The 16,663-nt window shown below is 39.9% G+C and overlaps 1 protein-coding gene across 1 annotated transcript in view; it reads left to right on the forward strand.

Annotated features, from left to right (window-relative positions):
• Positions 1–23: 23 nt before the first annotated feature.
• Positions 24–16,663, forward strand: part of tpd52l1 (tpd52 like 1) — a 31,310-nt gene continuing 14,670 nt past the window's right edge. Inside the window, exons 1-4 of the mRNA XM_020528152.2 lie at positions 24–157; positions 6,922–7,022; positions 9,524–9,672; positions 15,258–15,359. Of these exons, the coding sequence (XP_020383741.1) occupies positions 43–157; positions 6,922–7,022; positions 9,524–9,672; positions 15,258–15,359 (467 nt within the window). The 5' untranslated portion in view covers positions 24–42. The remainder of the gene's footprint in view (positions 158–6,921; positions 7,023–9,523; positions 9,673–15,257; positions 15,360–16,663) is intronic.

Consider the following 16,663-nt stretch of genomic DNA (forward strand, 5'->3'; position numbering starts at 1 on the left):
AGCGTGTGAGTCCTCCAGCCAGCGGGGTCGCTGCAGTATCGGATGAGAGTGAGCGTCCTGTATCCTGAAGGTGGAGCGGAGCGCAGGTGTGAACCAAGAGTTCGGTTCCCAACGGATCCGGGATTGACAGCGAGTTTAATGGAGCTCAATGAGAGAGGTAAGGGCCCGCCTCCATCTCCACAGTATACTCAGGGGAGAGGAGAAAGCGAAATTTCCCAAAAATAATGTCGTTAAATTTTCCAACTGTTTTTTTTATTTTCCCAAAACCTTCCGGTGCAGCAGGAATGTTTTGTCGATGTCTTTAAATGTCATTGAAGCTGGAGTCGCTATCCAGTTTAAATCTGACGTGTTTTTCTAATTTGGCATTGAATGTTTGACTTGGGAAAATTTAATTTCCGATTAGATACGATCGGCAGCGTTACGTTAGGCTGAATACGAGGGGATGCGGTTGCCTTGGAGCTGCAGCCTTGTGGATCCGTTTCCCTGTTCCCATGATTTGGACAGAGGGGAAACTGAATTAACTCAAAATAAAACACCAGTGGACGCTGGAGACTTTGGAACACACGAAAAGTAGAAATTGCTGGTGAAACTCAATGGGTCTGACAGCATCCGTTTGGAATCTGTTTTTCTCTGTTTAGCTGCTGCCAGACCTGCTCAGTTTCTCCAGCAACTTCTATTTTCGTTTTGCTTCAGGATTCTGAATGAACTGTGATTTTTGTTTAATCACCATGCAGAATAGTCGGGAGAATCTTGAAAAGTTGCACCAAATGCACCAGCACAAAGGGTTTAAACGGTTTAATTTAAATGTAAAGTGAGCACCTCATCTCCAAAGGGATTTGGAAAGGAAATAGTTAATATGATGTTCAGAAGAAGAAATGTGTATTTACATAGTACCTTTCATGGTCTTATGACTTGCCGAAATGTTGTGCAATTGATTAATTACTTTTGAAACTAATCACTGTTTTGCAAGAAAAATTACAAATGAATGCAGTTGAAAAGTTGTGAGTTTTGTCAGTCTTGAGGCTTACTTCTCTCCAGTTTCTTAGGACTCACTAATTAAGATACCTTGGATGTATGCAATGTGAGTTCTTTCCAGTGCGGTTTTCAGTTTGAAACTGTGCCAAAAGTAAATTATATTTTTCAGAAATAAAAGCGTTGAGCACTAGAACACTTTCACAACTTTCCAATGTTAGAACTAAGCGTGCCCTAAAATGGTTGGGGGAATCAGGGTAGTTCAGATCAGACTCAAGGTAAAACTATTTTTGTACTGTAGTTATCTACCTTAAATCCGACCTCAAAAGAAGTAAAATGTAAGCAGCTGTGTCATGTAAGCAGCTGCTACTGTAACCAAGTATGACTGTAAATCACTTCTTGTTTAAATTGTAACGTAGTTGTTTACACCTACCTAATGGAAGGGTCAGGTGAAAAATCAGTTGGTTCCTGGTTGTCTGTGTTTCAAAACGAGTGTATTCACTGGCCTAAATACAACAATTAGAAGTGAAGAATTTGGTTTTATACTTTCTGAGACTGTCTTGAATTTGTTTCTCAATTTTTAAACAGGTTATTTTATCTTTATAATGTTTGTATTCATTTCTGCTTTTCTTTACTCTTTCTGTCTCGGTTCTCTCTCAGGTTCCAGTTACAGAACAGCTCAGTAAATACTAAATATTTGCTTTCCTGTATCTCAAACACATGGAGACATCTTGTAAAAATGCACAAGAAGCTTCTGGCTGAAGTATGTTTTTTTTGTTCAGTGGAATGTTCATCTACAGCCTTATGATAGAGGTGATTCAGTTGCTGAGTTCTAATTTTGGAATTATGTTACTAGTTGGGGGAGGCAATAGTGTTGTGGCTTTGTTGTTGGACTAATAATCCAGAAACCCAAAAATAGTATTCTGTGGACCCAGGTTCGATTCCTACCGGAGCACATGGTGAAATTTGAATTCAAAAAAAGACTTGGAATTAAAATTCTAATGATGACTGTGAAACCATTGTCAATTGTTATTTTAAAAAAAACACCCATCTGATTCACCAGGGAATTCCTTAAGGGAAGGAAAACTGCTTTCCTTTCTTGGTCTGGCTTTCATGCAAGTCCAGACCCTGACAAATGTTGTTGACTCTATAAAATGTAAGCTCAGTTCTATCAAGCATGGGAAGAAATTGTTGGGCCCCTTGCTGAGATGTTTGTATCATCGATAGCCACAGGTGAGATGCCAGAAGACTGGAGATTGCCTAACATTGTGCCTCTATTTAAGAAAGGTGGTAAGAAAAAGCTAGGGAACCATAGACTGGTGAGCCTGATTTTGGTGGTGGGCAAATTGTTGGAGGAAATCCTGAGGGACAGGATTTACATGTATTTGGAAAGGCAATGATTGATTAGGGATAGTCAACGGCTTTGTGCATGGGAAATCGTATCTCACGAACTTGATTGAGTTTTTTGAAGATGTAACGAAGAGGATTGATGAAGGCAGAGTGGTAGATGTGATCTATACGGACTTAAGTGAAGCGTTCGACAAGGTTCCCCATGGTAGACTGGTTAGCAAGGTTAGATCACACGGAATACAGGGAGAATTAGCTATTTGGATACAGAATTGGGGCAAAGGTAGAAGATAGAGGGTGGTGATGGAGGGTTGCTTTTCAGACTGGAAGACTGTGACCAGTGGTGTGCCACAAGGATGGGTGCTGGGCCCACTGCGTTTTGTCATTTATATAAATGATTGGGATGCAAACATAGGACGTGTGGTTAGTAAGTTTGCAGATGACACCAAAATGGGTGGTGTGCTGGACAGTCAAGAAGGTTACCTCAAAGTACAATGGGACCTTGATCAATTAGGCCAATGGGGCAAAGAGTGGCAAATGGAGTTTAATTTAAATTTGAGGTACTGAATTTTGGAAAGGCAAATCAGGGCAGGACTTATACACTTAATGGTAAGGTCCTGGGGAGTGTTGCCGAACAAAGAGACCTTAGAGTGCAGGTTCAATAGTACTTGAAAGTGGAGTTGCAGGTAGGCAGGGTAGTGAAGAAGGCATTTGATATGCTTACCTTTATTAGTCAGTGCGTTGAGTATAGGAGTTGGGAGGTCATTACGTGGCTGTACAGGACATTGGTTGGGCCACTTTTGGAGTGCTGTGTGCAATTCTGGTCTCCCTGCTATAGGAAAAATGTTGTGAAACTAGAAAAGATTCAGAAAAGATTCATGAGGACGTTGCAAGGGTTGGCAGGTTTGTCTGTAGGGAGAGGCTGAATAGGCTGGGACTATTTTCCCTGGAGAGTCAGAGGCTGAGGGGTGACCTTATAGATACTTATAAAGTCATGAGGGGCATGGAAAGGGTAAATAGGCAAGGTCTCTTCCCCAGAGTGCGGAGTCCAAAACTAGAGGTCATAGGTTTAAGGCGAGAGGGAAAATATATAAAAGGCACCTAAGGGGCAACTTTTTCACGCAGAGGGTGGTGCTTGTACGGAATGAACTGCCAGAGGAAGTGGTGGAGGTGGGTGTGATTACAACATTTAAAGGGCATCTGGATGGGTATATGAATAGGAAGGGTTTACAGGGGTATGGGCCAAATGCTGGCAAATAGGATATCTGGTCAGCATTGACAAGTTGGACCAAAGGGTCTGTTTCTGTGCTGTATATCTCTATGACTCTAAGCATGTTAAAAGCATCAAAAATCCAATTAGACAGGATGGATCTCAGCCTTGTCAAAGTCATTCTTACCAACATAATAAAAGCAAAATATTACCGATGCTGGATATCTGAAATAAAAACAGAAAATACGGGAAAAGCTGCAGCTTTGGCTGCATTTGTGGACAGCAAAAGAGATTTAACGCTTCAAGTCCAGACACACTTTTTCACCACACTGTAGTGGATTATGTTATTGACAAAGTGGGAGGAGAAGCAGATGGAACAAATGGTGAAGGTGCCCTAAGCAAAGAGAAAGGTAATATTAATAATGATGGAGAAATTGAGACGTAAGATAGGTATGAATAATAAATTTGATTAGAAAAATATAAATGGGCTTTGCTAATAGCAAAAAGAGACAAATAAGATGTGGTGGGGGGTGACTGGATGGTGGATTGTTAGAGGGTTCTGAAGCTTGTAAAGTGTCTAAGTGGAAAGTAAGGTGGTGTTCCTGTAGCTTCATTGGAGCACTGCAACGGACCAAGGACAGAGACGTTAGCATGAAAACAAAATGGTTTATTGAAATGGCAAGCACTTGGAAGATAGGGATCATCCTACAGACAGAGCAGAGGTGTTCCACAAACAGTCACTGGGGCTGCATTTGGTCTCACCAGTGTAACGGTCTAAAAGTGACTACTTTGTGAGCATCAAATGCAGTAGAGTAGACTGAAAGAAGTACAAGTAAACCACTGCTTCAGCAGAATGGTGTGTTTGGGACCTCATACAGTGAGGAAGGAGAAGGTAAAAGGGCAAGTGTTGCACCTTCTGCAATTGCATGGCATGGTGTCTTGGGGGGATGAAGAAGTGTAAGGAATGATGAAAGAGTGTAGCAGAGTGTCACAGAGAGAAGTCTCTGTAGAATATTGACAGATGAGGGGAAGGAAAGATGTGTTTGGTGTCAGAAATGGAAGAAGATGATCACTTGAACATGGAGACTGGTGGGATTGGAAGTGAGGACAAGGAGAACGTTGTCCTTGTTCTGGAAAGGAGGGGAATGTATGGGGACGGAAGTACAGGAAATGGGTGAGACATGGCTGAGAGCTCTGTCACCCGTGGTGTGGGATAATCATTGGTTAGGTAAAAGGAGAAGATGTTGTAGGCACCCCAGTGGAAGGTGTCATCATCAGAACAGATGCAATGGAGAATTTGGGAGAATGGAATGGAGTCCTTGCAGGAGCAGGTTTTGAGCATTTATAGTCAAGATAACTGAGAGTTGGTGGGTTTGTAGTGAATATTACTGGATAGCCTGTCACCAGGAATGGAAGTAATGAAGTCAAAGAAAGGAAGAATCGGTGATGAACCAGGTAAGTGAAGGATGCAAATTAAAGTAAAACTGATGAATTCATCGAATTCTGCATAAAAACAGGAAACATCATGATGACATCATCAGTGTATTGGAGAGTGAATTGTGTGTTGGGGCCTGATTAGGACTGGAACAAGGAGTGTTCCACACACTCCACAAAAGGCACAGGCACACCTGGGACCCAAGTGGATACTCATAGCCATGCTTTTGACTTGGAGAAAGTGGGAATGAGTTGAAGAAGTTGTTCAAAATGAGAATAAGCTCAGCCAGGTGAAGGAGGGTGGTGGTTGATTGGACTGTTCAGCTCTCATTTAAAGGAAGAAATGGAGAAAGTTCATCATGTCCTAGTAGGGGGTGGACATGTAGAGGGATTGCACATTCGTGGTGAAGAGGGGGTGGCTGAGGCCAGAAATTGTAAATGATGGAACTGAAGTAAAGCATCAGAAAAATCATGAATGTAAGCAGGAAGAGACTGAGTAACGCGAGATAAAGTAGAATCAAGATGAGAAGAAATGCGTTCAGTGGGGCAGGGACATGCTGAAAAGAATGGGTCTGCCAGAGCCAGTGCTGTTTGTGAATTTTGGGATGAAGGTAGAAAAGGGCTGTGCAGGGCTTGGGGGATTATGAGGTGGGGAGATGTCCAAAGGCAATGAGGTCAGCGTCGGTCCTGGAAACAACAGCTTGATGTTCGACGGTCGGGTCACAATGCAGAGGAGATGGGATGAAGTGTCCAAGAGCTGATGGTCAGCCTCTAAGTTAGAGGTCATGAAGCTAGATGATAACAGCACCATACTCATTGGCAGATTTGATAACACAGTCAGGGTTAGACCCTGAGAGAATGGAGTACAGGCAGTTCAGGGGAAGAGAGATTAGAGTGGGTGAAGGGAGCAGAGAAATGAAGGTGGCTAGTATAATGTGGAATAGAGAGAAGACCCCTATCCAAAGAAGTGGGCATGGAGCCAAAGTCAATGGAAGAAGACTTTGACATCATGTGCCTGAAATTCATTGAGGTGGAGGTATAAAGGAGGTGTAAAAGTCCTTTGCTGAGCACACATGAAAAGTCAAGGTGTAAAGTGAATATATGGTAGAAGTGGGATTAGGAGGAGGGATGGAACATCAATAAGAGGGACCACTGCACAGTCCTTGTGGAGCAAAGTTCTTTCTTTGGTGATGATAGCCTCCATTGAGTATGTTGCACTATCACCATGCTCAGTGGGATAGACTTTAAGCAGATCTAGCAAGTCAAGACTCAGCATCTTTGAGGCACTGTGGACCATCAGCAAGCACAATTGTACTCAAACACTATCTGCAATCTCATGTCATAGCATGGCATACTCTGCAATTAGCATCAAGCCAAGGGATCGGTGCTTATTCAATGAAAAGTGCAGTAGGATGTGTGTTATGGTGCAGAAAGAGGTCATTTGCACCAGCTGTTTCACAATTTATCCTTGGTGCTAATCTCGTGCCTTTTCCCTGTTTGTATTTAAACCGAGACTGCCAGAAACACCACTCCTACCTAAAAAATAAGTTGTAAAAATTTCCTCATGCATAATGGCCCAGCGATCTAAACCCTGGGGTCAATACCTGGGAATCGTATGTGTCTAAGTGTAAAATATATTGACTTAGTTTTTTAAAACTTATAGTTATTGAAAATGTAATGATAAATGCTTAAATGTGAGCACAAGATATTTGCTTGATAATTTGACAATCTTTCATGCACCTACAGATCAGGAATGATGATTTCAGTCTTTAGCTCAGTTTCCAACTTTTCTAGTAATAAAGCAGCTCATACCAATCTACAGCAGAAATGTTAAATGGCAGTTAACATTTGATAACTCTCGATGCTGGTACTGAAAGATTCAGCAGCTCAAGTATGATTATGTAATTCAAATTCTAACCTTGGAAAACAGAAACAACAATATTTTTATGTTTTAACAGCCCTTTTTGAAGCCAGATGTTTTGCTGATCTGGGTTCTGATATTGACCTCGGAATGCTCCCTGAAGAGGAAAAAGAAGATCTTGGTGTAGAATTGGCAAAGGTAATCAGAGATTATACTTTTTTTGCTGAGAAAACTATAGTTATAAATTCAGCTTTAATGAATTCCACAAAACTGCACAAAAGTATGAAATTTATTGCCTTGAATTCAATTGAAAATAACTCACTTTAACACAAAATTGACTTAATACCCAAATTTCCAAGCTTTTCCCAATGATTTTTGAGTTTGTCCAGAGATTAGTTGAGCCACGGGGATCTGCAGTGTTTTGGGTTTGGTTCCTGGTTTCTGCATAGTTAATTCATTTTTGCTGGGAAGATTGTTTTTATGATGTCAGGAGAGGGATCTTCTTGCAGATAGCTGCACAGTGTACTGCTCCATTCACAGTCCTTTTGATCATGAAGGCCCCCATGTCAGCTGACAGTAGGACGTAGATAATATTCCAGCTTGGTCCAAGTGACAGATAACGTTTGCATCACATAACTGCTGATAATGACATCGCAAAAGCAAAAAGCAAAGTCATCTTGTGGTGACCCAAAGTTTTTGTCACCCTCACACAATCATTGACCAGAAGCTTAACAGAGTCAATCATGCTTGTGTGCTGGGAACTCTGGTTCACCACGTTGATATCTCAAAACCCTCCAGCATGTCTGCATTTTAGTAGTGTCGATGAAATGCTTGCCAGTTATCTGAATAATTGCAGCAATAGTAGAGAAGCTTGCCATTCACCAGAACGGGGGAATTTGCTCGATTCTTCTGTCTTTAGATCTGAAGTGCATTCCACTTGCATGGCACAGTATGACTGCAGAATATGTGAACATAGCCCAGTAACTAGGACAGGACTTATACAATTAATGGTAGGGCCCTGGGTAGTGTTGTGGAACGGAAAGACTTAGGGGTTCAGGTACATAATTCTTTGAAACTTGAGTCACAGGTAGACAGGATGGTTGAAAAGTGTTTAGCATGCTTGCCTTCATTGCTCTGACCTTTGAGTACAGGGGTTGGGACGTCATGTTGAGGCCTTTTCTGGAGTACTGTGTCAGTTCTGGTTGCCGTGTTATAGGGAGGATATTATTAAACTGGAGACAGTTCAGAAAAGATTTACCATGCTGTTGGCAGGAATAGAGGGTTTGAGATATAAAAATAGACTGGAAAGACTGGGATGTTTTTCACTGGAGCCTAGAAGTTGAGGGATGACCTTATTGCAGTTCATAAAATCATGAGGAGCATAGATAAGGTGAATGACAAGTGTCTTTTCCCATGGGTAGGGGAGTTTAAAACTAGGGGGCATACTTTTAAGGTGAAGGAGAAAGATTTAAAAGGGACACGAGGGGCAACTTTTTTTTTTTTTTACACAGTGTGTGGTTCATATGTGGAATGAACTGGTGCAGTAATAGCGTTTCAAAGACATTTGGATAAGTTCATGAATAAGAAAGGTGTGGAGGGATATGGGCCAAGTGCAGGCAAGTGGGACTAGTTTAGTTTGGGAACATAGTTGGTGTGGACTATCTGCTATTCATCTCCTATTGCTTCTATCTATAAGGAAATGTTCCCCCTTCAAATCTTTCCCTGTCCCTCCAGAAATGAACTCCTCTCAAGTCATGCTGAAAGTTGAATTGGACATTTATGACTGTTCCTTCAATATTGGTGTGTCAGCATCCTAGTACTCTCTAGCATTATTACAGGAGCAAGTCACCAGCGAACTCTGAATAAAACTCATTATAAGATGCTCAAACAACAAATATTGGATTGTAAATGCAACATTTCCAATATAAAGATGAAAATTTTTAAAAAACTTTTGTCGAGATGCAGGCGTTCTTGCTAAACTCTCGCTGCTTATCCTTTTTGATTTATCCACTGCCTTTGACATTATTGACCACAAAATTCTCCTCTAGTGCCTCTTCATTGTTGTCATGTTGGACAGGACTGCACTTGTACTCTTATCTATTATAGACAGTGTATCCCTGCAATTATGGCTTGCCTTCCTGCTTCTGCACCATTATCTCTGATGTCCCCCAAGTCTCTACATGCTACATTAACCATAAACACAGCATTACCTTTCTCATGTGTTGACAACATTCAGTTGCAGCTTCCTGGCACTTATTTCAACTTTTCTACTGTTGCTGAATTATCAGATTGCTTATCTGGCATCCAGAACTTGGGGCACGAATTTCCTCCAGTTAAGTTTGGGAGTAGTGGCCTGCTGATGAAAAGTATGGGAACAGGTTGCCTTTTCAATGACAGCAATTGCATAGCTTGTCAAGAATTCTAGAGAAAAAAAGTAGACTTAAGAGAATGTCCTTTTTAAAAAAAGTAAGAACTGTGACTCACGTTTTGTCTACGCTCAGCAGTTATTTTTGAGAGGTCAGGACTTAACGATTTGCAAAGTAAGTGCACTCAGTGCTGCTGTAATTTATGCAGTGGTTTACCTCAGCAAGATGTTCAGTAGGCTAGAAGGTAGTTCTGACTTTGATTGTAGTATAACCTACTGAAATTTCTATTTTAAAGTTGTGCATGAAGAATTAAATGTTTTCTTTAAATGTCAGCTAGAAGATGAAATCTCTACCTTGAGACAAGTTCTAAGTGCCAAGGAGAAACATCTAGTGGAAATAAAGCAGAAGATGGGCATTACCCCACTGAATGAAATAAAACACAACTTAAGCAAAAGCTGGCATGACATGCAGACTTCTGTGATGTAAGTTTTTGAGTGAAGGAGTTTGCCGCAACTTGTTTGAACTTAGTGTACTGTATTCCTGTTGCTATATGAAGGAATGCCTTGCAGTGATTCATCTAAATATTTATTTGCTTGATACAAATTGTATTTTTAGATGCTGGGTAACTTTTAATTTTTAATAGATGCTTCCATTAAATAGTTAAAATGAACATTTCTCCAGTTATATTAGTGGTGTAAATTTGCTGCATTTGATCCTGAATTGTCCAGATCAAAAAGAGAAAACTGCACTCGTTGACATCATCAGCAAGGATTGAGTTGGACTGAGCCGCATTTGAATGCTCTCCATCATCATTGTGTATTCTCAAACTTGGTCAAAGTACCTGTAAGTTGTCTGCATCCAGAAAGATTTGTACTAGAATTGGAATCTCCATATTAATAAATTTAGGGGAAAGCTATCTATTAACAAGTAGTTTATTTAAAACATGAAAGTGTGTTGAGTGAGTATTTCACAAGAAATGTATTTTTCACCTATTTGAAGAAGATGAGAAAGCTAATGGCAGATAAATACAGGTCATACAAACTTCGACTTACCTGTCTGCTTCATTTTCCTTAATGTGAGTAGATTGGGAAAAATTGCAATCTTTGCAAATTATCTGTCTTTTTGGAGTCTTTTTAAGCCAAATAAAATAAATGCCACATGCTGCAATTTAGTTTTACCTATTTTACTTTCTTGTGCCATTGAAAGGATCTAATTTCACCTCAATGTTTCCTTCAAAGTAAGCATTTGAGTGGTAAGGGTTGGAACTTCCTCAAATCAGCAGCTAGGCACAAAAGTAGCACTGTAGCAGTTTTTCCCTTCTTGGGATATAGACTATGAAATAAGATAGGTTGATAATGCATGTATTATGCTGAACGTCAATTTCAAAACTTAAATTTAAAAAAAGCGTTGGGAAGTTACAGCTAGAACGTTTGTGAAATGATTGATGAGATGGAAGCATTGATGTAAAACCAGTGTTTGTTTTTGTTTTTGAAAGTAATCACAACTTTGCATTGATTGCATTTTGTGCTGAAGAAATGTTACTATTTGGATATGAATTGAGAGCTGATTATACTGTTGCCATGCCACAGCTGAGTGGCAGTAGGTGCTGAGTGAACTGACAATGTTCATCGTTGTTTAATTCTTATGTATTGCTTGCATCTCAATGTTAGATTACATTTGCAATTATTATACTCATTTTTAAAGAAAAATTTACTTCAAAATGAAGGAATGGCAACATAGTTCCAAGTCAGGATGTTGTGTGACTTGGAGGGGACCTTGAAGTTGGTGGTGTTTGCATGCATTTACTGTACCTGATCTTCTAGGTGGTAAAGGTCACGTGTTTGCAAGGTGTGTGAAACAGCTTTGAGTTGTTGTGGTGCATCTCATATATAGTACATTATTGCCGCTATGCACTGGTGACAGAGTGAAATGCTTAAAAAATGGTGGATCAGATGGATAGGTGGTGGATGGGCTGGTCAAGCAGGCTGCTTTGTCATGTACAGTGTTGAAATAATTGAATGTTGTTGGACCTTCACCAATCCAAGTAAGTGGACAATATTCTATTATATTCCTGACTTGTCTTGTAGATAGTGTGAGAGCTTTGGCAATCAGGACCAGAATTTCTTGCTGCCAAATTGGAATCTCTGCCCTGCTCTTGTAGCCACAGTATTTATTTAGCTACTCTAGTTATGTTCCTGGTCAGTGATAACAACCAGGATATTGATGGAGGGGTAAGTGATTGTAATGGTGTTACATTTCAAGTGAAGATAGTTAGCTTCTCTTTTCTTGGAGACAGTCATTGCCTGGCACTTGTGTTATCTGACACTTATCAACCCAAGCTTGAATGTTGTCCAGGTCTCGCTACATTTGGGCATAGACTTCTCCAATATTTAAGGAAATAGAAGCAAAATATTGCAGGTGCTGAAGATCTGAAATAAAAACAGTGTCAAGAACTCAGCAAGTCTGACAGTTCTGTGGAAAGAGGAACTAAAGAAGTCATTTGACTCAAAATGTTAACTCTGTTTGCTTCTCGGTCTACTACTGTTGCCAGACCTGCCGAGTTTCTCCAGCACTTCCTGGTTTTATTCCAACATTTAAGGAGTTGTCAATGGTATTTAACACTCTACAATAATCAGTAAACATCATCCATTTGATTTTATAATGGAGGTATAGTGATGAGGCAGCTGATGATGTTTTGGCCTAATACTCTGAGGAACTCCTGCATTGATGACCTTAGACTTAAGATTTGTCTCCAACAATCACAACCAAGTTTCTGGGTATGACTCCAAATAGTAGAGCGTTTTCCACCTGATTTAATGAGTATCAGTGAGCGAGTAATTGGCATATAATTGCTGTCATTGACAGCTCCCACCACTTTGCTGATGATTTGGAGTAAATTGATAGAGCACTAACTGGCCAGTTTGGATGTGTTTTGCTTTATCTAGACAGGTTATAAATGGGCAGTTTTCCTCAATGTTAGATGATGCCAGCATTTTACCTGCTGACTGGTGGAACTGTAGATGGGTAGACAAAATTTGTATTGCAAAGTAGTAAGACAGGAATTTGGTAGATTTTTTTTTTCTCTGTTTATTCTCAGGTATTGTAAGCTCATCCAAGATTGATACGTACTTTGGATACATGTTTGATATTCTTTCAGATTCAAGGGCTCTAGCCACTTCCATAAGCATCTTTTGTGTTCATGAGTTTGTCAAATATATTTTAATACAACAAAAGTGTAACCTGGATCTTATGGCTATGAGTTCCCTTTGTCCTTTAAATTGGGCATTGTGAACTTTTATACTCTTCTTCAATCTTCAGGAAAGCAGTTAGTTAATATTTTGGTGAGATGTGTTTATGTGAAACTTGTTAGGCTACTTTATTTTTGTCTGTAACTGAACAAAGAAGTCGCTGTTCTAACAGTTGTCACTTCACATTATTCTGTAGACTATCTCTTGATGAGGAAAAGATGTGCCATTCCCTCCTAGTTGGTGGATGAAGTTGCATGTCACATGACTGACCACATCATTAATTCAGACCTCTTCCAGTAGACTGTCGTAGGCATAGAAAGATGAGACGTTCTCAACTGTAGAATGTAATTTTTTTTCTGGGATATTTGCAGAGATATTTACTCTGATTTCTGATCTGTATCTTCAGCATGTGGCTATCCTGTGAATCTACTCCTTGAAAGAAAGCTTTAACTTAAAAACGCATTTTTGTATCAATTATACCAAGGTCCTCTTCAAAGGTCAAATGCTGAAAATCCCTGAACACAACAATGATAAAATTAAATACCAAATTTTGGTTTGAATTTGTTTTACTTCTGAACATTTTGGTTTATCAGCCCTATTTATAACTTTTTTAACATTTTTCAGTATCCTCATACTTTGATGGGTAGTTGTACCTATTAATTTTTATTCAAAACAGCAAATTAGCATGTACAGACTTGATCTGATGCCATATTCAGTCAGACCTTGTGTTCATCCACAACACAGTACAACAGACTTCTTTCTCCAAGCGTAGATCATTGTTGCTATGGGGAGATACCTGCATGTGAGAAGGCATATTAATGACAGTAAAGTTGAGATTTAGGAGAAGTGACCAGGAGAAGGCCAGGAGATCAAGTTTAATAACTGATCCCTCAATGAATTTATGATTAGCTTCCAGCTATGCTCAGGATACTTGTTTGCTGTTTTTAAAATATTTAAATTGTTTCTTCTGTGTATTTACTATAAAATTGTTTTCTTAAATAACATACTTGTAATACGTAATCACCAAAAAAAATTCTTAATGAACAAAAGGGGTAAACTAGAATGGTGAACAACTGTAGCCACGCTGTTGGATTTGCAGTATGCAGAGAGTTAGGTTTCACTACAACCATTCCAAAGAAACTGGAAGAGGACTTGGAAGCATCTAAAATTGTTGTATACAAGTGTCAGAGAGTCAAAGAGATGTACAGCACGGAAATAAACCCTTTGGCCCAGCTCCGACCAGATATTCTTAATTAATTTAGTCCCATTTGCCTGCATTTGGCCTGTATCCCTTTAAACCCTTCCTATTCATGTACCCATTCAAATGCCTTTTAAATGTTGTAATTGTCCATCATTTCCTCTGGCAGCTCATTCCATACATGCACCACCCTCTGCGTGAAAACGTTGCCCCTTAGATCCCGTATAAATCTTTCTCCTCTCACTTTAAACCTATGCTCCCAAGTTTTGGACTCCCCTACACTAGGGAAAAGACCTTGTCTATTCACCCTATCTATGCCCCTCATGATTTTATAAACCTATATAAGGTCACCCCTCAGCCTCCGAAACTGTAGGAAAAACATCCCAGCCTATTCAGCCCCTCCCTATAGCTCAAACCCTCCAACCCTGGCAATATCCTTGTAAATCTTTTCTGAGCGCTTTCAAGTTTCCCAACATCTTTCCTGTAACAGGGAGACTAGAATTGAACAACATATTTCAAAAGTGACCTCACCGATGTCCTGTACAGCTGCAATATAACCTCCCAACTCCTATAGTCAATGTACTGACCAATAAAGGCAAGCGAACTAAACACCACCTTCACCACGCTGTCGACCTGCGACTTGACTTTCAAGAAACTATGAACCTGCACCCCAAGGTCTCTTTATTCGGCAACATTCCCCAGGACTTTACCTTAAATGTATAAGACATACGCTGATTTGCCTTACCAAAATGCAGCACCTAACATTTATCTAGATTAAACTCCATCTGCACTCTTCAGCCCATTTGCCATCAAGATCAAGATCTCATTGGGATCTCTGAGGTAACCTCCTTCATTGTCCGTTACACCACCAATTTTGGTGTAATCTGAAAAGTTACTAACCATATCTTCTATATTCACATCCAAAGCATTTTGTAAATGACAAAAAGCAGTGGAGCCTGCACTGATCCTTGTGGCAAACCACTGGTCACAGGCCTCCAATGTGAAAAGCATTCCTCCACCATCACCCTCTGTCTCCTACATTTGAGCCAATTTGGTATCCAGATGGCTAGCTATCCCTGCACTCCATGTGATCTATCCTCGCTAACCAATCTACCATGCATTAGAAAACTGTTTCTAATCACCCTGATCAGAGATGTTATTACACAACTCTGGAATAGGTAGGACTTGAACCTCAATCTCCTGCCTCAAAAGTAGAGATACTACCACAAAAGCCCACCATAATGATGTGGTAGGTACAATATTGGGCAATATATTTTATGGTCACTTCTGTTCTGGACCCTGTTTTGACTATCTTCACAGGATGGGGAGGTATTTCCCAGAACTGTTTTCTCCCTAAACTGATGTCTTTTATTTTCAAGCTTTTTTTGCTTCTCTGTGGAGATTACATTGGCTACTGATGCATAGGTTGCATTGGAGATTGTTACTCGTATCCATCACAATTAAATGAAATAAATGATCTGGACTTTATGTTCTTTCTCGTATGTTGTTAGATAGTACTTGAAGCTTTTTTAAAAAAAAAATTTGATAGAAGTCATCACTTTCCTCTCCTCAGCACATAGTCTCTCATACTTAATTTATTTTTGTTTCTTTCCCTCCATAGATATAAAAAAACACAAGAGACTCTTAATGCCACAGGGCAGAAGGCTTCAGCAGCCTTGAATAATGTAAGCTGTACACTTGGCAAGAAACTGGGAGAAATGAAGTAAGTAAAAGTGAATGTTATTCAATCAATAGATTTGAATTCTAACTTCTGTACTCTATGTAGCACATACATTAGTCCCTTCATTCTACTTATCATTTAGCACTGAAGATTGTGATTAGTACAGAAGATTTCATTTTGGCTCTGTGTCCTTAGCTTAAAGCAAAATGGAACAACTAAGTCGCATAATTCTTCTCTTAAATTCTATCTGATAATAAGCCTGGGTAGCTTAGTTGTTATTGGGCAAGAGGGGCCCAACTCTCTACATCCGCTGAGAAAGTGCTAGATGTTTACACTTGTGTACATCTGTGTTGCTGGGAAATACAAGGAATGTCAGGTTTTGTAAACAGTTTTACTTTAAACTGTCTTATTTAATTCCTAAATAAAATGGGGTTGAGGATCTAGAAGATGTAGCTATTGAACATTTCTCCCATGTGTACAAGGCCCATGTGATTCACATTACCACACATGAGCTTTGGGAGGGAAGAGTCCACAGAAAGCCATGTTGTGTTGAGTTACAGGTTTTTATAAAAAGCTGCTTAGCCTGACAGAAATGAGTATGTGTGCAAACCAATATTGCAACCAAAGCAGAGGAAATGTTAATCCTATTGTTCACCATGCAGAATGTAGTTGAACATTCTGGTAGGAGTAGGGAACAATGGATGAATAAAAATATTGAGGTTCTGGTCAAGAATAAGAAGGCGGCATATGTTAGGTATAGACAACTGTGATCACGTGAATCCCTTGAAGAGTGTAAAGAGTGTAGGAGCATTCTTAATAGAGAAAGCAGGAGGGCCAAAAGGGGATATGAGATAGTCTTGGCAGATAAGGTTAAGGATAATCCAAAGAGATTCTGTAAGTACATCATGAGCAAAAGAACAACTAGGGAGAGAATAGGACCCTTTAAAGATCAACGAGGTCATCTATGTGTGAAACCACAGGAGATGGGAGAGATACTAAATGAATATTTTGCACCAGTATTTACTGTGAGCAAGGACATGGAGGCCTGGGAAACTCTCGGAAATACATATTAATGTCTTGAAAACAGTCCACATTTCAGAAGAGGAAGTGCTGGAGGTCTTAAAAAATATAAAGGTGGATAAATCTCTGGGCCCTGGTCAGTTGTATCACAGGATATCGTGGGAACCTAGGGAATAAATTGCAGAGCCCCTAGCAGAGGTACTTGTATCATCTACAGCTATGTGTGAGGTGGCTAATGTTGTGCCTTTATTTAAGAAAGGCTGTAAGGAGAAGCTCGAGAACTATAAACCAGTGGGTAAGTTGTTGGAGGGGATTCTGAGAGATAG

Source organism: Rhincodon typus, chromosome 5, assembly GCF_021869965.1.
Source record: "Rhincodon typus isolate 14 chromosome 5, sRhiTyp1.1, whole genome shotgun sequence".
NCBI lineage: Eukaryota > Metazoa > Chordata > Chondrichthyes > Orectolobiformes > Rhincodontidae > Rhincodon > Rhincodon typus.